The sequence below is a fragment of the Bos indicus x Bos taurus genome, chromosome 11, assembly GCF_003369695.1.
Source record: "Bos indicus x Bos taurus breed Angus x Brahman F1 hybrid chromosome 11, Bos_hybrid_MaternalHap_v2.0, whole genome shotgun sequence".
Taxonomy (NCBI): domain Eukaryota; kingdom Metazoa; phylum Chordata; class Mammalia; order Artiodactyla; family Bovidae; genus Bos; species Bos indicus x Bos taurus.
Genome location: NC_040086.1, coordinates 70,217,219 through 70,241,412, shown reverse-complemented (window position 1 = coordinate 70,241,412; position 24,194 = coordinate 70,217,219). Strand labels below are relative to the sequence as shown.

The 24,194-nt window shown below is 44.3% G+C and overlaps 1 protein-coding gene across 1 annotated transcript in view; it reads right to left on the bottom strand.

Moving 5' to 3' along the window:
* The window catches only part of ALK (ALK receptor tyrosine kinase), a 733,751-nt gene that overhangs the window by 91,266 nt on the left and 618,291 nt on the right, over positions 1–24,194 (bottom strand). The window contains exon 9 of the mRNA XM_027555753.1: positions 5,621–5,790. Within this exon, the coding sequence (XP_027411554.1) occupies positions 5,621–5,790 (170 nt within the window). The remainder of the gene's footprint in view (positions 1–5,620; positions 5,791–24,194) is intronic.

The following is a 24,194-nucleotide window of genomic DNA, read 5'->3' as shown; positions in this document are numbered from 1 at the left end:
GGAGTGGATGAGGTAAAGGAAACTAACTCAAAATGAGTAAGACGTGTAGCCTAAAAAAAAACCCAAACCAAAATATTTTGTTAATTATAATGGCTACCATTTACCAAGTTTTCAACTACATGTCAAGCACATTTCTTCACATATGTACATAGGAAGAAGACTAGCCTCAGGATCAAGGGAAAATTATTTCTCCTCTTTAGACCTCAGTTCCTCTTATTAAAAAGAGGATTAATTATAGAATCTATCCCAAGCAACTGTTTTAAGGTTGAAATGAGATAATGCATGTTAAGCACTTGTTACAGTGATGGCCAGGCAGTGAGTACTCAACAAATGTTAGTTCTAATCATTGTCTACAATTTCCATGGCTCTATGAGGAAGTTGTGATTCAACTTAAAAAAATATGAATCAAATACAACTTTTTCAGGAATGTGCCTAGGCCTGCAAACTAAGGTTTGTTGGAGCTCTCTAGATTTCCACTCACTGTGTACTTCTCTATTCAGGTGAGAATAAGCAATGAAAATGTCCCTCTCATGCTGGTCTCATCACAGAAGACACTACGCAAAGAGAGAGTATTGTGTATGTAAAATGGGGGTTCTGTAGATGAGAAACAAGAACATATTAGGAGAAAAACCTTGCCTCTGTGGAGTTTCTGGGCTAAGTACATGAAGCCACAACTCTCAGCCCAACTGATCCCGTTTAAAAGATGTGTTTGTGAAGCACACCACTTGTCATTAGGACAAAGGATGCAGAGGGAACAGACATCTAAATATCTCCAGAGGGAACATTTCTTCTTGTTAGACTGTGTATTTAGTGAGCAGTTAAAAGCCTTTATAATGATAATGCTAGAGATTGAAGCCTACATATGTGTGATAAGTTATGTACGTTCTACTTGGCTGTACGATGCAGTGATTTGTGGGGCACAGTTTGATCCATGGTGTTTCCAAATCCACCTCATAATGAGTTGAACTTAGCACCTGCTTCTGTGCTGTAAGCACATCAAAGCTTAGCATGGTGTGGGAGCACTGTGCTTAACTTACTAGGATATATCATTATAAAGAGGAAAACTAGGGAAGTCCCTGCAAGAGGCTGGAAATTAGAATAAGGGGAGAGAACTTGTCCTTTTTTTTTCTTTTTTTCTATTTTGAGAAAAGGTAGAATTAATTCTAGTGATAAGAGTGGCAGTTGGATGGCAGGGCGAGGAGGGAAGCTGATGAGGTGGGGAGAGAATACAGAAAGCATTTATATGAGGTAGAGGTAAAGTAACAAGATAACTTTTAAGCCTACATCAAGCCAGTATTTGAATTAGTGCTGTCCTTCAAAATTACCTTGAGAGCACACATCTGTATTCCAGGGATGTTACCACTGCTCAAAACATCTTGGGCACTTACTGCTCTTGGAGATTTCTCTTGTTACTATTTATAGTAGGTTGTAAAGTTAATACCATTTCATAACGATGACAGACTATGGCATTATTTCTATCACTTTCCCTGTTTGTAAATGGACAGGAGAAATATCCTTCCATGGATCAATGCCTCCCTGTCAGCGGCCTTTATATACCTATGGCATATTCTCTGAGTCTTTACGGAAAGACTACTGTGTGGTGGGAACAATCTGAATATAGCTCTCAAGTGCCCAGTTCTGGATCTCCCTACTTACAAGGACCAGGGCACACAATTAAGATCAAAGTTTTTTTTACAAAGTGATCCTGACAGGAGAGTGCCCAGAGACAAAGGAAGCACAGGTACCAGGCAAATCTCTAAAGAAAATACCTTGTCACAAGAGTAACAAATGCTGTTTGGGTTCATCTGATGGGACACAGGCATTGCTTTGATATACAGAACTCTGTGTAGTAGTATTTCTTATAACGTGATTTTATCTGCTCTGTTAGACGCAGGTTGAACAGAGGAGGAATGTTAGATGGATTCCAACAAGTGAAATTCTCACTTAATTCAGCCGGAATTTGAGAATACAGCAATTTCTCTCGATACTTCATTCTGTCAACATGCATCTCTTGGGCATACTATGTGTTAGGTATGGTACTAGATGATCAGGAAGCAGCGCAGTATAAGTCCGACCTGATTCCTGCCTCGTTGATGTGTATATTCAGAAAATAAAAAACAGATATCACCGAGTGAAAAGGTATCATAGGAGTGTTTCAAGAACCATGAGACTATATTGTAGCTATACTGTATAGTCTAGGGATTTTGGGAGGCTTTTTTGAAAAGCTAAGGAAAAGTAGCAGTGAGGAAGATGGAAGGTGGAAGAATGTTGCATGTGGAGGGAACGGCAGGTGCAAAAGTCTGCCAGTAAGAACTTACCACGGTGCAATTGAGTTGAAAGAAGCTTAATGAGGTTAGCAGGTAGAATAACAGAAGAATAGTATAAAAAGAGGCTGGTGAGATTATGGTTGGGTAGATCACATGTGGGGCTAAATAAAGAGTTTTTTAAAGGAAATTGAAAGGCACTCAAAAAATCACAGAAGCCATGGAAGCATGTTAAAAATGGGAAATGATTAGATTTACATTTCAAAAAGTTTATTCCAGCTTCCTTGTGCAGACTGGATTGGGTGGGGATAAGACATGCAGGCAAGGAGACAAGATTGGATGTCACTCCCAGGTCTAGGCAGGCACTAGTTTCGTGTAATACCCGGGGGCTATGAGGAATGTCCAGAGCCTGGGAGCTCTTTAGGGCTAATCTTTAAGCACTAATAAAGTTGCTTTTAAAACTTGGTAATGTGTGGAGGTTGGGCAACCTCGGAGCAGATGGTGGTTTGGGACAGCACAGGGAATGAAGTCTCGCCCTCTAAACGGCCATGACTGGGGAGCTGTCCAGGAGGCAGGTGCTGAATAACGGAAACAAGGACTTGCTTAATGATACTTCATGGGATGTGGGCAGATGGTAAGGTGCTAACACCTACCTCAGGGTCAGGAGGAAGGGAGTTAACCTTTGGTTTTTGTTTTTTGTTTTTATCCATTTTCTTTTTCTCTTTCCCTCATTTATTTCCTTCCTCTACCTTCACTATCCTCCCATTTTCATTTTCTGGAGATCCAGGCAGCTAGAGCACACTGTCTGAAAGTAAGAAGGATAATGTGCTTTCCCTTATAAGAAGCCTACAGAGCATCGATGACCACAAATTCATAAGAACCCTAACCCCCACCCTGGGGTTTCATTACTGGTTACTATTGCTAAATTGGCCATCTTAGCCTCTTCTGACGCATTAGATGGGGAGATATTATTATTACTACTAAATCATTGTTATTATGAGTAGTTATTACTAAGCATTTACCATGCAGCAGGCAGTTCACCAAGTACTTTACTTCTCCAAGCCTAAGAGGTAGACTTTATTATCTTTGTATAATTGAATATGGCTTGACTTAGAAGATTGGAGTTTGTGGTTTGTTCCATTCATTCAATAAATTATCTGAGGCCATAAACTAAGGGATGATGATGGAGGGTGTGGGAAACAAAACTTATTGATACGTACTAGACATAGATGCTTTCGACAGTCATTTTTAGTCTTATAATAATCCTGTAAAGTTGCACTGGTATTATGCTCATGTTGCAGTTGTGGGTGCAGTTGCAGGCCTGGAGAGGTTCAATTGGCTGAGGTCACACAGCTAGTAAGTGGCTGAGCCAGTTTTTAAACTTAGGACTCTCTGACTCTAAAGCCTGTGCTCTGCCATCCACAGTTCTTCAGTTTTATGGGGCAGCCACACATACAGTGAGGTGGATTTTAGCATGTGAAAACTGCTCTGCCTCCTCCTGCAGTTCCATTGCCTCAGGGTCTGGATGCCTTCCCCTATCACCTCTAGTTCCAGGGAGGGGGAGGCCAGCATCCCACATCAGAGCATGTCAGTGGCGTGCAGGCTCCTGGTGCGCAGGGCCACTCGCATAATTGCACATTTATTAGGTCATGAGGCATCCTCCAACCAGGCTGGCCTTTGTCTCAATCCCCACTGGACAGTTTGGTCTCACTATTAATATTGGAAATGTCAGGCTGGTAACCAGCTTTTAACAGGAAGGAGGGAGGCTGAGAACAAAGTCTCCTTCAAACAAAACTGGAGCCGATGGAAGTGAACAGAGTCAACATCTTACTGGCCTTAAATCCCCTGGAGTGGCTATGAAAGAGAGAGGACTAGCTGGATTGAGGAGGAAAAAAACCTTTTGATTCATCTGAATTAATTTAGCATCTCCCAGAAGGGAAGACTCTGGCATAACCTGCCTGTTCTCCATCCCCTGCACACAGCCCCCACAATCCCAAAGGACAAAAGACTAGTCTAGGGTGAGGGCGCCCACACTGCCCCTTCCTCCACTTTAATTAAATCCATTTGTCCTGGGGGCAGCACTGAGCCCTGGGATGTCCGAGAGCTTTGATCTTTAACCCATTTACATCTGAAGGAGTGGGGAGCTGGTGCTCAGAGGCCGATGGCGTCTTCCTGTGACAGCTCAGCTTGAGTTATGAGCTCTTAGAAATCAGCAGACTGAAGTCTGGGTAAAGAATTTGAGACTCAGCTTTATATTTACAAACTGTGTGCCAACTGGCATCACCCTCCCCTTTACCTGAAGCCCTTTGCCCTCATTTTTTGAAGGATCCACTAGGACGGCAAATTGGGGAGTCGAACGCAGAAGCTGCTCTGGATCGTGTGGTTTGACATTTAGCCTGTTAAAGATGGCTTAAAGATCCTTCCAGATCCATTTATATACATGACTCCCTCCTTCCTCCCTTACTTTTTGGTCTGGAACAGATCAGCTCCAATCATTGAGGGTTCAGTGTGACACAGCGGAGCACCATGTGAGCAGCGGGGGTGGTCAGGCGCTGCTTGCTCCAGACTGACTGCAGGTGGCAGACTGGTGCCATCCTGGGCAGACAAGTGGCAGCCGAGCAGTTACTGCTCCATTTCAGAGCCACAAGGCATTAAGGATCTTGTAATCCAACCCTCTCAGTTTAAGATGAGGAGACTGAGGCCCAGAGGAGTTCAAGGTTACAAAGGTCATTAATCTTAGAATCTAACTAGGAATCTGGGCCTCTGGTAGAAGCACTCCCTTCTTTACTGAATAATTCTTATTCACCTGCCTCACGGACTAGACTTCTAGGAGCACCAGAATGGGGTTGGCTGGAGCACCTGTCCTCACTCCAGTGCTGACCTGCTGGTGCTTCATCTCTTTGGTTCTCAGTGAAGGAGAACCTTGTCAAAGGGCAGGAATGGGGATACATGAGGTATGTCCTACCTATGTCACAGGTTTTCTTGTCGCTAATAAGGAATAACTAAAACGTCAAATGGGAAAGTAAGGCAATATCCATTAATTAAGAGAAAATGCCATATACATATAAAGCCTGATTATTATCATATGAGTTGTTCGGTTTTACTTTTTCCTACAGATACCAGAGGGAGCCAATCAGGCTAGGCCAGAGGTGTGAGAGATGAGTGCTCATTAGCATGGAAATCCCTCAGAGTATCAGTGCGTCCTGTAGGTCTCCAGAAAGTGTGTGTATGAACATTTGTATGTGCGCATGTGTGTGTGAGATCTGGATAGAAGGAGTGGCAGGAGGGCAGACAGGCCCCCTCTTGCATTCTGGCTGACAGAGGAAGCGGGACAGATGGGATGGGTAAAGGCCCACCTGTCGGCCACCTCGAGGAGAGGCAGCACCGTCCACTGCCACAGGCTCAAGCCTTCCAGGGTGGCAACACGCCAGATCATTCGGCTTTGTTCCTTCCCGGTTTTGTTCTCCACCAGCATCAAGGAGACATTTCCCTGCAGGACTCCACGGATGAGCCACGACATTCGGAGCTGCAAGGAAGAGAAGAGTCAGAAGGACAAGGTGTTACTGTTGATAGGAAACTGTAGGTCGCATTTCTGGAATTCTCAAGAATTTTGCTGGAGACTCAGCCCAGGTCTTCCTGTGAGGAGAGCTGGCCAACCATAGCCTGACTTGGTTCATTGTCTCCCGTTTTCACCAAGGTTCGAGGAGCTGGGAGGGGAAACCGATGGGCAGTTTCGGAACTTTGTTCAGGTTGATGGCATCATCCTAAATTTCACAGGCTTCTGCCTTCTAAGATCAGTGGGGTATTAAATGAACTTTCTAAAGAGGATTCAAAGAGTCTTATCTGTGGTCCCAATTCACTTTGTGACCTTAGGCAAGTGATTTGGTGATTTAATTTCTTTTAGTGATTTAGGTATCAGTGATTTTTATTCCTTTTAAAGACTAATAATCTTATTTGAATGGTACCACGTCATTTGTTAGCTAACTGGAGACCCTATGACTTGATACCTGTGGCCATTGGTGGGCAAGGGTGAGACAAGAACCTACCTATCAACATTTTAAAATATGATTTCTTTCAGAATGAGGGTGTACACTTTGCCTAAAGCAAGATACAATTATATGTTTTCATTGTATCTTTATTAAAGGTTTCTATGGCATTGTACCCTAAGACATACGAAAGGGAATAACTAATTTATCTCAGAAACCTTCAGTACAGTCATGCCCAGAGGCAGTATATACTATAAACAAGAGCTCTGGTCTTTGTGCTTAAAATAATAGAGGTTGTATGTTTGATAGAAAGTCTATAGCAACATTTAAAACTTAGGACAACTACAGCATATCACTGCCCCAAATATTCCTGTTCAGATCCTTGTAATAGAAATGGCTATTATAGAAAGGAAGACAATATATGTCCTATGGCAACCTGGAGTTTTCATCAGCTATGGTGCCTCCTTTTCTCTGATTCTCATTGTCTGGAGACATGCTTCTTTGTAAATCACTACTCCTTTTCTCTCAGTCTCTAAGTTCACAGTTGCCTCACAATTTGATTAAGGAGGTTACATACCATGAAGCACTTGAAGCAGAAGACCCCTCACTCTGTTGCATACCAACGCTTCACTAACAAGCTACCCCTGGCATTGCAGTGCCCATGTGCTCTTCTATTTCTGAGAGCTGAGCCTGGTGAGCCTGGTCTATATAACCATAACCTCTTCACTTCTATCTTTCCCATCTCCCTGCATCCTGTGTACCAAATACTTGTCTCCACTGCACATCCCTAGCGTAATTTCCCAAATCTGTTACATTTTTTTCATTGGCTCCACTTGGTTTTCTTGAGCAGTCTGGATGCCATGGTTGGAAATTTTAAACCTACTCTTGCTAATGAAGCTCCCTCTGCCCTCAGCTCATCATCCTGCAGTGCCCGGCTTGGGATGACGTTTGCCACATACTTTTTGCTTTTTTTGCTCCCTGGCTACAGAATAGTGCTGATTTGGACCGTTGGAGCCTCAGTGTCCTGGATGACTGGTGATACTTATTCATCCGCTGGTGATTTCCATAGCTGATTTCTTAACACATGTGGTACAATGGGTGTTTCAAACTCTTCCTCAAACATTGATTTTGTCACCCTCTGGTCCCCAACACCCAATTTATTCTTTTGATTCCTACCTTACTGATGAAGATTTACTATATCAAGTGCATTCTCCTTCAACCTCTTTTTTTCCCCATAGCATAAGTATCTATCCAACTTCTCCCTTTCCTGTTTTAGAGGAAGATGTACCCTCCGCTTTCTTCTATGTTAACCCTTTCTCTTTTCATCCTGCAACCTCTGTCCTTCCTTTCTTCAGCACCTTCAAAGTCTCTCTACTTTCTGGCTCCTCTGTCTACAAACAAGATCAGGTTTCACTTCTCCTGGAAAAATATCCTTTATTTTATCCTGCTGGCTGCTCTGGCTTACAATATATTTCTATATGTCAATTCACATGTTAACATCTTGGAAAACTGGTATGTAACCACTGCTTCAATTTCCTTGTTGCCCATTCTCATAAATCCTTTCAACCTGTCTTTTATCCTCACTAGTCTAAAGTAACATTCACCATGTCCTTTACAACTTACTCATTGTACTCTAGATTCCATAGCCTCCAAACGTGCCTCTCTATCCGTTCTTTCTCCCTTCTAAATTCTTTTGTATCTCTCTGTCACATTTTCCTGTTTATCACTGCCATCTGTGACTCTTCAATGGTTTCTCACTCTCTATCAATTAATAGCAAGCCATTCACATTCCTCTATAATCTAGGCAAATCAACTTTCCAGTCATTCAATAGATGTTTATTGAGGACTTCTGCTGAGCCACATGTATCATCCTAGGATGGTCTAAGAGCTCTGGAGTCTGAGAGATCTGGATGCAAAACTTGTTCCTGCCACTTTGGAAAATGTGAAGTTCAGTTCTCTATTCTCTAATATGGGAATTATTTTAAACTTACAAGGTTATAGAGACAATTGAATGAGGTAATAAATAGTGGAACAAAAGGTTAAAAAGGAATTCTGGCTGAAGCATGGAGGCAATAGATACTGCATTTCAATGGAAAGTCTGACAGCACAGTGCGGTACAGGGCTTTCAAGAGAGGTGGATGAAAACAGGGTACACAGTTCTTTATCCCTTGTCCATATATTGGATGTAAAAAAAGTTGGTGGCTGACTACTAGGAGAGAGTTTTGGGAAAGTGCTTTTGGTGTATCACGAGTTCCACCTCACTTTGAGGAAGGCTGTTTCTTCACCCCAACTGATGAGAGTGTGGTTTCAGTGATCCCACATCAAGTACTCGACATTCACCCCCTGCAATTTGGGAGCACAGTGGATTAGTGTCTATCTCTCATCTGGAAAAACCTGAAGTATGAACAAGAGGATGGTTAGCTTCTCTGATGGCAGAACAGAGGCAGAGTGACAATTTTGGCAAAAGAAAAAAAAAAAGCATGAGGGCTTGCACATAGGCTACACCAGAGTGAGCTGTGTACAAAGGAGCCCATGTCAGTCATTTCAGATCTTACCTGAGAGGGCTGTTTGGAGGGGAAAATATAACTCAGCAGAAAGCAGCTGCAGGTATACTGAGATGCTCAAGGGCAGGGGAAGGATTAAGTGACCACCTGGACGGGAGAGACACATATGCCCTAGCCAAGGTAACAGATGCCCAGCCATAGTGGAGGGACTGGGGAAAAAGCAGATCTCCAAAGAAACCACAAATATGTCCCCTGTAAGAAATAGTAAATCCTTAAATACTTGTCATGTCTGGAGAATACCAGTGAAGATCACCACAACGGGCTGGGCCCAGTAAGAGATTCCCTGTCCCCTTATCTCTTCTCCTTCCCCACACTTAAGATCTTGAAGGGTCAGTTAGCAAGAAGAGGAGGAGAGTTGGGTGATGAAGAGAGAGATCAATGACCACCCTCTCCCTGATTTCAGGCTTTTCATCTGCAATAAGGCCAAGCATGGTGGGTGGAGGGGAAAGGACAAAGCCCTGACATCAAAGTGAGAGGGAAGTTTTGATTTCTACATAGGCCTGTGTTTGGGGTTTTGAAGTGACTTTAGGTCTGCATTACCTTAGAGTGACCAGGTAAGTAGTGGGATCTGCTGAAATTTTTACCCAGGAGTCCACACGTGGGGGCTCAATGAAGCGGGTTCCTAGATCCCTCCCACTAGCTTACATGCCAGATTCGCACTTGCCATTCATTTTTCTGCTTCTGATCCTTCCATTCTTCTACCTGCTTTTTCCTTCTTGCCACTTATAAAAAATAAACCTTTTTGTTCATGGAGCCATTTCTTATCTATCTCAGAAATGACCTCCCACTCATCTGAAATCTTGTAACTGAGGCTGGTGGGGGCATCACAGGGTATAGCTCTGCCACCTCGTCTTCCCTCCCTACCCTCAGCCCTCTTGGGCCACTAGTTCCTTCAAAGCAGGGACTGCTTTATTGACCTTGGATTCACAGTAGTTGTCAAGTGTACGCACATGACAGGCACGGATCGATGTCAAAAGGAACAAAAATGTACACATACACAGGAAAACCCTCCTCTTTACCAGGTCCTCCTCTCAGGGATGCTAACCAGCTCTGCATCCTGTGATGCTCCTTAGCATTTTCCTGCATTCCAGGGGTCAGGTTCCAGGAAAGCGGGGAGGGTCTACCCACTTCACAGCCAATGACTATAGTCAAAACTGCATACCTCTTGGCTGTTCTTAGGAAACTACATTTGAAATAGATTCTGCTAGTGGTATGAGCATGTTGGTGAGGTCTAGTCCTGTCTCATAGACATTGGGTGCCACTGGCCAGTGACTGCTGAGCTTTCTCCATCTTTCTGCACTATTCACTATATTTTATGACAGTAAGCCTGGGCAAGAAAGAACTGGGCTGGCTGCCAAGAGATGGTGCTAAGGATGGCATCCTTAGCTTCTGAGGTGGTGACCCAGGATCCCTCTTGAAAAAGATGACCATTCACTCATTCAGCAAATAATTATTGTGTTGTCTACTCTGAACTGATTATGCATATCTTCCCTGCCTTCAAGGAGTTTATTATCTAGTGAGGAAGTCTGAATTTAAATGAATAATGGCAACTGTGCTGAATATGGCAAGGGGGAAAATAATCAGAGCCACTTGACAGTGTAGACATAAGACAGTCAAGGCACCTGACATAAGATAGTCAGGACTTGGGTTAAGATGGCCACTTGATCCAACTGTTCAGTGCTATGGATAAAGAGAGGAATTAAACTTTCATTACAGTATTACCATCTATTTAGAAAACATATATCTATAGCCAAACTCAAGCCCAGGGATGCACTGTCTGAGTTTCAGTGAAGTCTAGTTCTAGAAACAGATGCAAAAGGTTTAGAGTAAGATTGCCTCCTGGTAGCCAGTGAGCAGCTAGCAAAGCTTGTTTTTTGGCCATTTATGTTTTCATCCATTGACTATTTGGTAAGATGATGTATCCAGGCAGATGCTGTTCTTTTTCAAGATACAGGCAGTGCAGAACATATAGTCTTTCACTTAACCATCTTCACCTGTACTTTCCCCAGTGGTTCCAGATTCTGCCTCTAAGAGTCAGTCAGTGCTTTGCCACTCAGGGAGTGATCTTCAGACTGATATCATCCACGTTACCTGGGAACTTGTTAGAGATACAGAATCTTTGGCCTGACTCCAACCCTACTGCATTAAAATCTGCAGAGAAGCCTGGTACTAGAGAGTAGCCTCTAGGGTCTTGTCCTTGTGCTCCTACGACTCACCCCATTTCCTTTCTAGAAAGTACCAGAAGAATCTTTGTATCAACATTCATTCTCCAGTGGCTTGTCAGACTATCTTTGTTTCCTTGCCTGTTGACAATGGGATTACTTGGAGTTTGTGCTCCAAGGCCAACAAAAATTAACTGTATGACTTTAAGCCAACCACTTGCCCTTTCTGAATCTCTGTTTTCTTAGAGACAAACTTATGATAATAATCATATCTTCCCTGTTGGCCTTAAAAGGTGGTTATAAAGATTGAAGGAAATAAAGAACATGAAAGTAGAGCTCACACTATGGTGAATGAAATGGTTAAACAGGGGTTTTTCAACCTTTCTGGCAGATTAGAATCACCTGGAAGTTTCTTGCTCCCTCACACCTTGTACTCCACCCCCAGAGGCTCTGACTTAATTAGCCTTTGATAGCTCCTGGGCATTGGCCACTCTTCAGATCTCTCCAGGCGATTCTAAAGTGCAGCCTAGGCTGAGACCACTGGGGAGAGCAAGCTACTTTGCGCAGGAAGCAGCCTGGCCTTCTTGGTGGGGTGTCCATTTTCATCTTGGACTTTGAGTAAGAAGCAATTCGTAAATAGCTAAAAAATGACTTATGATGTGCCCACCATCACTAAGGTAAAGAGCGTTTTTCCTGCAGTGGGGGAGGATGTATTCCTCAGCAGAGGGTCCTCACATGGCTGCTACATTACCCCTGGACAAAGACTCAGAATGACCTTGAGAGTGAGAGATTTGTGGGCTTAGAGTGAATAGGGATGATCTGAGGATGCAAACAGGACCACAACTTTCATCTTGGACGTACAGCGTAAGGTCCTCTCCAATTTCTTAGAAGGACTGGACGACTGATGTCAGTTCTTACAGAATATCTCTTATTAATTACTTGTATCTAAGGACATGACTTGGGAGAAGGCAATGGCACCCCACTCCAGTACTCTTGCCTGGAAAATCCCATGGACGGAGGAGCCTGGTAGGATGCAGTCCATGAGGTCGCTAAGAGTCGGACACGACTGAGCGACTTCACTTTCACTTTTCACTTTCATGCATTGGAGAAGGAAATGGCAACTCACTCCAGTGTTCTTGCCTGGAGAATCCCAGGGACAGGGGAGCCTGGTGGGCTGCCGTCTATGCGGTCGACAGAGTTGGACACGACTGAAGCGACTTAGCAGTAGCAGCAGCAGCAAGGACATGACTTAGTAACTGAGCATGCAACTATACAGAGGAACTATATGCGATTACCAGAACAGACTGAAGGCTCAAGACCTTTTCAAACTCTTCCATTTTCCTTATATAGTCCTAGGTTCAAAAATCCTCTTGATATCACTTTATACAGATACTCAAATCAGGTAGACTGGTTTGATCTTGCAGTCAAGTTCAGGTACCCAGAGCAGGCAAAAAGCAGTCTTGGAATTTGATCTTAGTAAGACCAACTTCTCTCTAGGTTGCCTATAGGATAAAATACTTCATCAACTGACTTTTTATTAAATATTAGAGAGCTGTATTATGGACTTGTATATATTCTGTCTCATTTTACACTCATAACGTCCCTTCCTACAGAAATTATCACACCCATTTTTTGGATGTGGAATCTAAGACCATGCACATAATGCCTGGTCACTAAGTTCATATACTGCAGACCTGGATTCCATACTATGTGCTATGCTCTTTCCACCATGTCTATAGCACTATACAAGCGTAACATATTAGGTGATACTTAAATCTTTTGGGTGTGTTATTGTGAAGGTTTTCTAGATGCTTGTTGCTCACAGTGTGGCCTATGAATCATCAGTGCTGGTGTGTCCTGGGAGGTTGTTAGAAATGCAGGTTCTCAGGCCCTACCCTAGACCTGCTGAATCAGAATTTATATTTTAACAAGGTATTATCATAGAAATAATATTGGGGAGAATAATGGAGATAGTGGATTTTAAGCCATGTACAACCTTTTTTTCTGCCTCTGCCAGAAAATTAATAGTTACAAATGTGTGTGTGTCTGTGGGTATCTCAAATGTATTCACACAAATATGAGAAATGCTATACAAATCCTACATAATATTTATGGGATGTAAAACTTGTTGGAACCTGTAACAATAAAGTTTTTATCCTTTCGAGGCCCATTCTAATAGATATAGGCTATAAGTGATAGCTTTTGACTAATAAATTCTTTTACATGCTGACAGCAAATGAGACAAGTGAAGAGAGACAATGCCAGGAGCACTCCACCAGCAATTACATCTTCTGGCTCCAGCCAGCCCTTTCCAGGCCTTCCCCCTGCTCTTGGTGGGCCTGATAGACTTTCCAATTATGCACCACCAGTGTTTGTAGTTTTATTAATTAAAGTTCTGTATGTAAAGCAGGACCAGCCTTGTGGCTAGGCTTAATGCTATTTTTTCTCTCATGGCCCTTTCCTCCTCCACAGGTAATTACTGCAATTTGATGTCTAGAATATGCCCCGTGTTTGCTATGAATATCTCATGGGCAACTTCACAAGATTATCTTGAATCCGTAAAAAAATTCAGCATGGGATGGAATGTAGGCTGAAGTTAGACAAAAGAGACCCAATGGTATCCATAATGTCCATTAACATGCAGCGCTCTCAAACATAGGGAATGGTATGAGGGGGAGGTGCTATGTTTCTTTGAATTTCTAAAGGGCGGTATATATTCCAGCAGTAGATACAAGACCAAGGACGGATGCTCTAGTGTGTATTTCATTTCAACAGAAGAAGAAAACACTTTTTAACAGACTGTGATGCTCAGAGATGAGCTTGTTTCTAGCGGGTGGGATGGGTACTCCCCCAGTATTCCCCACACTGGGGGTCATCCAGTAGTGACTGGATGGCCAGGATTGGGGACGTTGTCAAGGACATCCAAGGTTTGAATGGAGGTTAAAGCTTCTTTCTAATCTAAGGTGCCAGGGCTGTAATTCTGGGTGTGAACCTGTAATTTTAAGAGTTTTAATGTGGTCTTATTAGTTTTAACTGAGACTATTGACACTGCAAAACCCAACATTTTGTACACCATCTTCTAATTCACCTGGAAAAAATAAATACCAACTCTCTAGCTATAAATAGCCTAATGGAAAATCAACCGAACTCAGCACGAGGCAGGCCAGATGTGGATTTCTGATAACAAGCAAATGAAATATGCTGGGAAATACTTGCAATTACAGAGGCTTAAGGAATGCTGGATTCCTGGCCATGTAAGAGACTTAAAAGATTGAGATTGTTTCTGAAAACAGCACCCCACGTCTTTCCTTCTTTCTCAGGCATCACAGTGAAGCCAGAGAACACCCTGCCAGGGTCATCCACATGCCCCCTTAGTAAAAACACAGCAAGCAGTGAAGATTATATACAAAAATAATAACTGTGGGGTTCCTAGCTGGTGAAGTTACAAAGTTATGGCTATATTATTCCTTCTTTGGCCTTTTCTTTTCTAATATTTTTATAATGAACATCTATTACTTTTGATAACTAGAACAGACTCAGTGTAAAAGCATATTTTTTGAAGAATAATATTGATCTAGGAAAGAATAATATTAAGCAAAGAAAGAAGATACAAAATGCTTATATGGTATGATTTATATAAATCCTTTGTCTATCCCTCTGCTCAAATCTACATTTATCTGTCTGGACAGAAATGTACAAATACGGTGACAGGGGTTATCTTTGGAGGGTAAGGTTGTGGGCAATTTCAATTGTCTTCTTTATATTTTCCTAATATCCTACAGTGAATGTAGAGCATTTATGTAATCAGAAGAAACAATAAATACTATACTAAAAAAGGCATCAAGGGAGGATTCTGATATCACTGGAAAGTGGGAAAAGAGTGCCATCTTTCCAGCACTTTGAGGAGGATCTAGTTCTCTTGCTTGAACTGTGGGCTTTGCAAGGAAGACTAAGGGCAAGTGGGAGCTTCTGGGGAATGAGATTGGGTCATGCTGTGGCTCTGAAATCAGAAAGAACATTTCTGTCTTTACTTATGACATAATATTGAATCACAAGTTGGAATTAAGATTGCCGGGAGAAATATTAACAACCTCAGATATGTAGATGATACCACTCTAATGGCAGAAAGTGAAGAGAAACTAAAGAGCCTCTTGATGAAGGTGAAAGAGGAGAATGAAGAAGCTGGCTTGAAACTCAACATTCAAAAAAGTAAGATCATGGCATCTGGTCCAATCATTTCATGGCAAATAGAAGGGGAAAAAGTGGAAGCAAAATCATTGCAGATGGTCACTGCAGCCATGAAATTTAAAGATGTTTGCTCCTTGGAAGGAAAACTACGACCAACCTAGACAGTGTATTAAAAAGCAGAGACATCACTTTGCCGACAAAGGTCTGTACAGTCAAAGCTGTGTTTTTTCCAGTAGTTATGTATGGATGTGAGTGTTGGATCATAAAGAAGGCTGGATGCTGAAGAATTGATGCTTTTGAGCTGTGGTGCTGGAAAAGACTCCTGAGAATCCCTTGGACAGCAAGGAGATCCAACCAGTCAATCTTAAAGGAAATAAACCCTGAATATTTATTGGAAGGACTGATGCCGAAGCTGTGAAGCTCCAATACTTAGGCCACCTGATGCAAAGAGCTGACTCATTTGAAAAGACCCTGATGCTGGGAAAGATTGAAGGCAAAAGGGGATAAGGGAGGCAGAGGATGAGATGGTTAGATAGCATCACTGACTTAATGGACATGAATTTGAGCAAACTCTGGGAGATAGTAAAGGACAGGGAAGCCTGGTGTGCTGCAGTCTATGGGGTGACAAAGAGTTGGACACAGCTTAAGGACTGAACAACAACAACAAATCTCAGGGCCTCAGTCTTTATCTGTGAAATGGGGCTAATCATACTCTCCTTATAGAGTTGCTGGGAGACTTTAGTAAGATTATGTAAGCCCAGTACCCAACTTACCAAATACATTTATCAATGTTAGTTCCTTCCTCCTGTATTGGAAAAAGCAGGCAGGGAATAAGTTTAGAAATAAACAGCTCACACAAACAGAATAGGACAGGATGAAGGATGCTGTATTAAGATTTTCAGTCCAGTGTTTTATCTTCCGGGCCCCCTAGAGGATTATCTTTCCAATCTGTGTGAAGAAAACAATGTTTTCTTTTGAGTTACACTGTAATGAGGTGATCTTGGGCAGACAGCCTCCTCTGTGCCTCAGTTTCCCTGTGGGTGATAGAGATGATGCTGAGAAATAGCTTTAGAAATCCTTATACTGGGGAACAGGATCAACTCAGTGAAATGAAATTCCTACAATCTTCATAAACAGCCATCAGAAAGAATCAGTTCTAATGAGGTGGAAGAAACTGGAGCCTATTATATAGAGTGAAGTAAGCCAGAAAGAAAAACACCAATATAGTATACTAACGCATATATATGGAATTTAGAAAGATGGTAACGATAACCCTGTATGTGAGACAGCAAAAGAGACACAGATGTATTTAACAGTCTTTTGGACTCTGTGGGAGAGGGTGAGGGCAGGATGATATGGGAGAATGGTATTGAAACATGTATGTTATCACATGTGAAACAAATCGCCAGTCCAGGTTCGATGCATGATACAGGGTGCTCAGGGCTAGTGCACTGGGATGACCCAGAGGGATGGGATGGGGAGGGAGGTGGGAGGGGGGTTCAGGATGGGAAACACGTGTACACCCATGGTGGATTCATGTCAATGTATGGCCAAACCAATACAATATTGTAAAGTAAAAAAATAAATGAATAAATAAAACTGTGATTAAAAAAAGAAAAAAAAAGAAAGAGAATGGACTTCAGGCATCTCCAGGTGTCTGCAGGACCCATAGCCACTCAGGGAGTATATTTATTCCCTGGGAGAGTGTGCTTTCAACAGGTTGGCCTCTGTGCATCCTGGCCACATGAACGATCGCCACTAGTGGGAGCCACGAGGGTGTTTGATTAACAGATAGACTTGGAATGGGACCTAAACCTAAATCTCTGCCAAGTGCCCGGGAGGTTTTTTATTCACACCCGTGAGCCTTGACAGTAATTCTTCTATGCCTCAGTTTCATCATGTAATGGCTGAGGTATTAATTTTGAATGACTCAAAGGTATTAAATTAATTATGTCCGACTGTAATTACAATGACTGTTGATTACTTTAGCCCATTAGCATGTGTTCTGGCAGCATCAACCACATCGCAGGAAGTGGTGACAGAATGCTAGGTTCCAGCGGCTTCCCAGCTCTAGGTACTAAGGTAAGAATGATTCTGGCCCCAGATCTCAGTAGGGCCATATTTGTTGGGTCCTTGAGACTTAATGAGGAGTCACCTTGTTTGCGCTCATCCTGGACCATGGCCATGCTCACGATTGAGAGGCTGCACAATTAATTAATTAATTAGGATGAAGCAGGTTCGTTGGGCACATCCCCCCAGTGCTAATGATCGGCATTGTGCAAAATAATGCTCCCAAGCTGCCTGCATTGCTAATTGACTCAGAGGAGAAATAAGAATATAGCCTGTCTGAATTTATGTCAGCAGTGACTTCTTCACACCTATGCAGAGTAAGAAGAGGGATCATAATAATTGCTGCCATTCATAAAAGATTGAAGAGAATACAAAGAGTTTTTGCATTTTAATCTAAGTCTCGAAGCAAGTAACACAGGCATTTTTATTCCCAATTAGGGACACTGACTGACTTGAGGTCCTATGGCTCATTACATGGCAGTATTGGGACTCACGCTCAGGTGACCTGAGTCAAGTCCAATGACGTTAAGAGTGTTTGCAGGATTGGCCTAGGAGTTGGACAGACCTGTTTTGAATCCTGGTTCTGCCTCTTAATAGCAAAGGTGACTAGCAAGTTACTTAAGCTTTTGAAGTCCCAGGTTCTGCATCAGTAAGTGGGGCAACAATTCCTTACAAGTCTCTTTTGGTAATGAGATAAGGCAAGTGACCTGCTTAGCACAGTGCCAGCCACACGGGAGGGGATCACTATTTTAAAAAAATACAGTAGCCCTCTTATCAGCCATTTCACTTTCTGTAGTTTCAGTTTCCCGAGGTCAAGTTCAGTCCAAAACTATTATATGGAAAATTCCAGAAAAAAACAATTCTTAAGTTTTAAATTCTATACCATTCTGAGTAGCAGATCAAAACCATGAAGACTCATGTTTTCATGAGGACAGAGGCTGACCCCCTCTGTCTCGCCTGAGACATGAATCATCTTTTTGGCCACTGTATCCATGCTGCACACACTACCCACCTGCTAGCATAGGAAAAAATATAGGATATACAGGGTTTGGTACTATCCGTGGTTCCAGGCATCTGCTAGTGGTCTTAGAACGTATCCCCTCCTTTGATGGGGGGTGGGTACTGCACACCTTTAGTTACTTTATGGTTATTAAGGGTCCCTCCCTTGGCCCCAGACTAAGGGAAGGTTTCTTTCTCCTAGGAGTACAAAGATTTAGGGTGTCTGAGGGCTCTAGTTAAGAATTTTGGCTTGCGTTTTGTAACATAGCCGTGATTCATAAGTAACTTGGAGACCAGGACCTGTCATATTGGAAGTAAGTGTTCTTAATTTTCTGCTGAATAAACACTCTTAAAAGATCCCAGATTCCTGTGGTCTGTCTCCTGCATGGCTGGCTGGTTACATGGTGGGTTTGAGAGGAATACTTGCTGGCTCACCGCCTGAGTGAGGACCTCCAGCCAGCCATCTGTGTGTCCGTCCAGCCCAGCCAAGTACCATGCTACCTTTCTGGCCCTGTCCTGGCAGCTGCCACGCTTCTTGTCCTGAGAGTGAGGACCCTCGCTTAACTCTCCAGATTGAGGGTCATTGGATAGGGCAGGTCTAGCCTTTGATCTTGGAGTCATCACAAAAGTCAGATACTAATAGTAACAGCAGCAGTTACCTGCAATGCAGGAGCTGCTGGAGACATGGGTTCGATTCTTGGGTTGGGGAGATCCCCTGGAGGAGGAAATGGCAACCCACTCCAGTATTCTCACCTGGAGAATCCCACAGACAGAGGAACCTGGTGGGCTTTAGTCCATGGGGTTGCAAAGAGTCAGACATAGCTTAGCACACATGTATACACACAGCAGTGGAGAAGCAGAAACCACACTTATTAAACATCTACTATGTGGCCAGATACAGGCTGGGCGCTTTTCTAACTTGTCTACTTGTTTATCCCAACAGCTCTGCAGAGGACCCTGAGGCTGAGAAAAGTGAGGTGACTTGCCCAAGGTCACCCTGCTAGAAAGTGGCAGGATTCTACCAAGGACTGTGGGACCTCAAGGAGCTGCTCCAACCACCATACCACGCTGCCTTCATGAGGCTCCTTTTGCCCTGGCCCCAGATGACCAGCTGGGTTCCTCTAGACACAGGAGATGTCGTGCTTGTTGGGCTGTAGGGCAGGAGGCAGGCAGCTGCCTGGGGCCACCATGCTGCTCTGACTTACTTCAGATGTCAGCGTTACCCCATGGGAGCCAGAGGGAAACTGCTTCCTGCCGGGCCCACCACGATGTCCTGGGCAGGGATGGACCACCCAGCTGGGTATTGCAGAGCTACCATGGAGTCTGTCTCTGCTTCTTCAAGGCTCCCCAAAGCAAGAAGAGGAGGGGTGCAGAGAACAGAGGGTGTGAAAACAAGCCCTGGTGAGTCTAGCTGCATTTGCTGTTGATTTAGGCAAACACTGAAGCCTGCAACTACCCAAAGATGAGAGGGATTTGCTGCTGAGTCGGTGAGCATTCTGTCACTGCAGTGGATGTCACAGTGTTAGATGAGATGGGAGTTGGATATCCAGTCCAACTCAGGTTAGTGGAGGGATCTAGGGAGGGTATTGCCCCAGTCTGCCCCTGAGCTTGGCACTGGGCCCTCACTGTTTACAAAGAGGGTCTCTACGGTCACCAAAGGTGTCTGTGCAGCATCACTTGGCCACACAGGGGCAAAGGCTGTCCTAGGTGGACTCAGCAGGAAACTGCTTGTTCCTCTACCAGTCAACACTCCGCAGAGACCGAGGCGGAGGACAGTGAATAGGAAGAGGGCAAGGGGCACTTTGCTTCCCCCAGGCGGGCACATGTTCAATGCAGAAGATGGGATGGATTCGGGACACAACAGCTTTATTCAGGATCAAGCTCACGAGGCCTCTTGAAATAGCCTCTCCTTCCTGATTTGCTAAAATAAGTGAGAGCACGTGAGGCTGGGAACAGCGCACACACAAGGCACGAATAACACCGGGCTTCGGCGGGTAAGCGGCAATGTCCCCTTGTTGCCTAGGAATTAGACCCAGTGACCAGTCCCAGCTTGAGGAGAGATGAAGCAGGTAACTAGTCTGTTACAAAATGGTTGGTATGTCTTTCCTCCCTGTCTCTGGAGATGAGGACCCCGTGGTGAGGAGGATGGGGTCTCTGGGTGAGGTGGGAGCCACGCCAGTCCTCAGGGATGCTTCCAAGGCCCACGTCAGCTCCCCAGAAGCTGAGAAGGTACCATCTGCCCCTGGCAGGGGCAGGGTAATGTGACAGAAAGAGCACAGGGCTCAAGTCATAAGACCTGAGTTTGATCCTGATTTTGTATGTTCTGGCTGTGCACATTGGGGACATTACTTTCCTGTCTTGTGGAGATGGGCTGTTCTCTTCCCTGGGCCGCCCTGCACGCACCCTGACCCAAATCACCGGCGGGGCAACCCCTGACACATAGGATCTTCTCCAGGAAGTGAGCTACATAGAATATTCTCAGCATCTTTAGCCCCTGCTTGTGAGGGTTTGGTGGGGTTGACACAGGAAGAGCCCCTCAGCTTTTGCATTTTCCCTTGCCCCAAGTCATCCTGTAGTAATTATGATTACTCTTATTTTTCTTTTCTTGACCATTCCAAGGGGGATTTTGCCATTGAATTAATAAACTGTTAAAACCCAGGGGTCTCAAAGTTCCTTTCTTCTTCCTATCTGGAAATCCTATTTGTTTACCCAAGGGGAGGGAGTGAGGCCAGACTGACTAAGCCCCATCAACAGAGCCATGACACTCACTGAGATACGGGTTTACACTGAGATGCTGGAGAACGTCTCACCAGCCAAATCCCCAGGAAAGGATGGGCTCTGTGTCCAGGAATAAGCTCCAGCAGTCTGGAAAGCCTTACAGTATCAACCAGAGAGCAATTTGCTGAAAAACTCCCTGGCTTCCTGCCACAAGAGGCTCCTTCCTAGTGAGGCTTTGCACAAAATTTAATGGACAGCAGAGGGCAATTCCAGAGGCCAAACTCCTCTCCCACCTTCCTCTGGCCATATTCATTGGTTTTAATGACTGAATGGAGGTCTCCTCCCTGTGGACTAGATAGCCCATGTCGACATGGAGGAGTCCCGCTGGTCACCTTCTGCCCTGGTCTCAGCAGCTCCCAGTCACTAATCAAAGCTTTTATCACTACAGGGCAGATGCCAGAGACAGAAAGGCCAGGTGTGTTCCAGCCCTAGGGTGTGTGTGTCTGAGTGTTTGCACATGCGTGTATGGAGAGGACAGAGGTGGCTGCAGCTTCAGCAAGGTCAGAAAACCAGTAGCCGAGAACTGGCCTGCCCTAGGGTATCAGCATAAATTAAGTGGGTCACCTCCCACTTCCTGGGTCCCTTTCATTTCTGCAGCTCATAGAAGGAAAACTACTACATTGTGGAGGGGGAAAGAGACTGAGGGAAGCCCACTTCCCCCCCTCTCCCCCCCAGGCCTTGTTCCATCCTGAGAACATGGTTTAAAATATTCTAGTCACAGCTCAGACTATTCAAATAAAATAGAATTTCAAACCACACGGGGCTTGTTGAGACATTCAGTCTGCTAGGATGTGTGAAAGGCAGGGGGAGGGGCGGAGACGGCCCCTGTCACTCTCCCGTCCTTTTTATTACCAGCAGCTGCAATGCTAGACACATCCCAGTGTGTGTCCCCACCCGGGGGACGCGAGCAGTTCTGACAGCAAGCAAGTGCATGAAAGCCACTGCAAGGCTCCCCTCCCCAGTGGCAACTTTAATTATTTGAACTGGAGCTCAGCAAAATCAAAATAAAATCTGAATGTGTTTTAAGTGGCTCCTCAGTTTCTTGCAGAGAATAGTTTGTGGGTAGGAGAGTGGGGCAGGGCTGGGCAGAGGTCTTTAAATATTCATGCCCCACATGCCACAGTGCAGAGCCATTGAAGTGGCAGCATCTGCACCAAGGCCAGGCAGTGGAGAGAGGCCCTGGTGACAGTGGCTGCAGGGATCTGGAGGGAGGAGGCCAGAGCTGGCATGCTTCTGAAATGCCCTGGAAGCTGGTTGGCACAAAGGCACACCCTGGGTATGTCTCCATCATCGGTAGGCCACTGACCTAGATCCACGTGGCTCTCAGAGTGGCTCCCACTTCTGTCTCCACCACCTCTGTTCCCCACCCCATCAGTCAATTCTAATCCCTCCTCGGACTCATCTTTCCAAAAAGGCAAGTTATATCATAATCTTTGGCACCCCAGGTAATGGAGGATAGCTCTCAGCTTGGGTTCAGAATAAATTTCGGTCACAACAGGCAAGGACACCTATGGATAGTCACTCTTAAGCTTCAGTGTGCATCCAGATCACCAATGGTGGGGCTTGAAAATGCAGATTCCTGGGCCCTTGTCAGTGATGTCATTCAGGAGGTCTGGGGTGGGGCCCAAGAATCTGCATTTGTCATATTTTCCAAGTGACTGCAACTGGAGAAACACAGACCTACTAGTAGCTTGTAGCCAGATTTTCAAGGAAATGCATTGAAGGCAAAACCAGTTTCCCTTTGGGATCCACTGATGACTGTAGTTTCTCAAGAGTATTTTGAGTTATTCGGCAATTACTTCAACTCTCTGGAGGCGTGGACCAGGACTGTTAGGGTTTAGAGAAGATGCTCAGGGGTGGGTGTCAGCTGGGAGCTCAGTGCTTCCAGCCTGTCCCCAAGGGCCTGACTCTCACCAGAGACTTCCACCCATGGCTCTATTTAGTGTCCACCTTCCTGCACCAGGGCTCCATAGCCAATGGAGGCCCCTTTAGGGTTGGAGGGAGGTTAACCTCACACAGTCCCACACAGCAATGCAACATCTGTTTCTCTGTCACCGACATTCAGCCAACCTGGGAGAAGGAAATCAACTTCCTGCCTTCTGTATTTAGGATTCGAGAGAAACAGATGGCAGGGCTTACAAACCTGGAAATGCATATTTCTATTTTGGCCATTTATTTTTCTGATGAAAACATTTCTCCAACATTGGGAATTCAAAGACCCAGCAGCCTGAGATGAATGATCTGAAACCCTGAATGTGAAATAACTGTGAGCTGAAAACGGAGTGGTCTCCCTGCCTTCCCTTCACTCCTCATGCTGAGCCAAGCTCTGGAAAAGGGCAGGAAATAGCAGAAACTGCCCAGAGCAAATGTGACTGGGGGAGTAATAAAATAGGCCAGTAAAACAAAACACCTGTTTAAGCTATTGATCAACCCAAAGGTTATTAGAGAAATGATGACGTATTAGAAAAATATCATTTTTACCTTGACATTTCTTTTTTTTTGAAATCAGGCTCACATGAAACCTCGTGAAAAATAAATTTGAAGACGAAGTGACTTTAAGGATTCCCCTTGCCTGTCAGACAGGCCAATCACCTCTCCTCATTTAGACTTCCTCTTAAGAAACTTCCCTTTCTAGGTGATGCTCTGAGACACCCGAGAAGTATCAATGATGACTGAGTAATTCCACCATTTGCAGCGGAGAGCATGGTTTCTCAAATACAATTTAACATAATGAATCTACTTATTTGTGCCCTGACTTCTTCCAGAAAGGATTTAAGGTGGCTCACAGAGATACATAAAACATACACTAGGAGAAGGTGAGGTTGATGGGGGTAGATGTCAAGTAACAATATAAAAGCGAATCAGGAGCGAGGCTGCTGCAAACTTACTGGGTAAAGACAGACTTAATTCTACCATTCTTCTGATTAAAAAACCATCACTGATATATCTTTTCCATTCTCCTTTGCTTTATGTCTGTGAGTTTTTATTTCACAAAAAGACTAGAGGGCTTGGATTTGCCTGTACAGGAAACGGCAACCCACTCCAGTATTCTTGCTGAGGAAATACCATGCACAGACTGGTATTACATGGGTAACTCTGGCGGGTTACAGTCCATGGGGTCACAAGACTCGGGATTCAGGGACTAAATCACCTCTTTCCTGCACCTCTCGTGGTCAAAGCCCC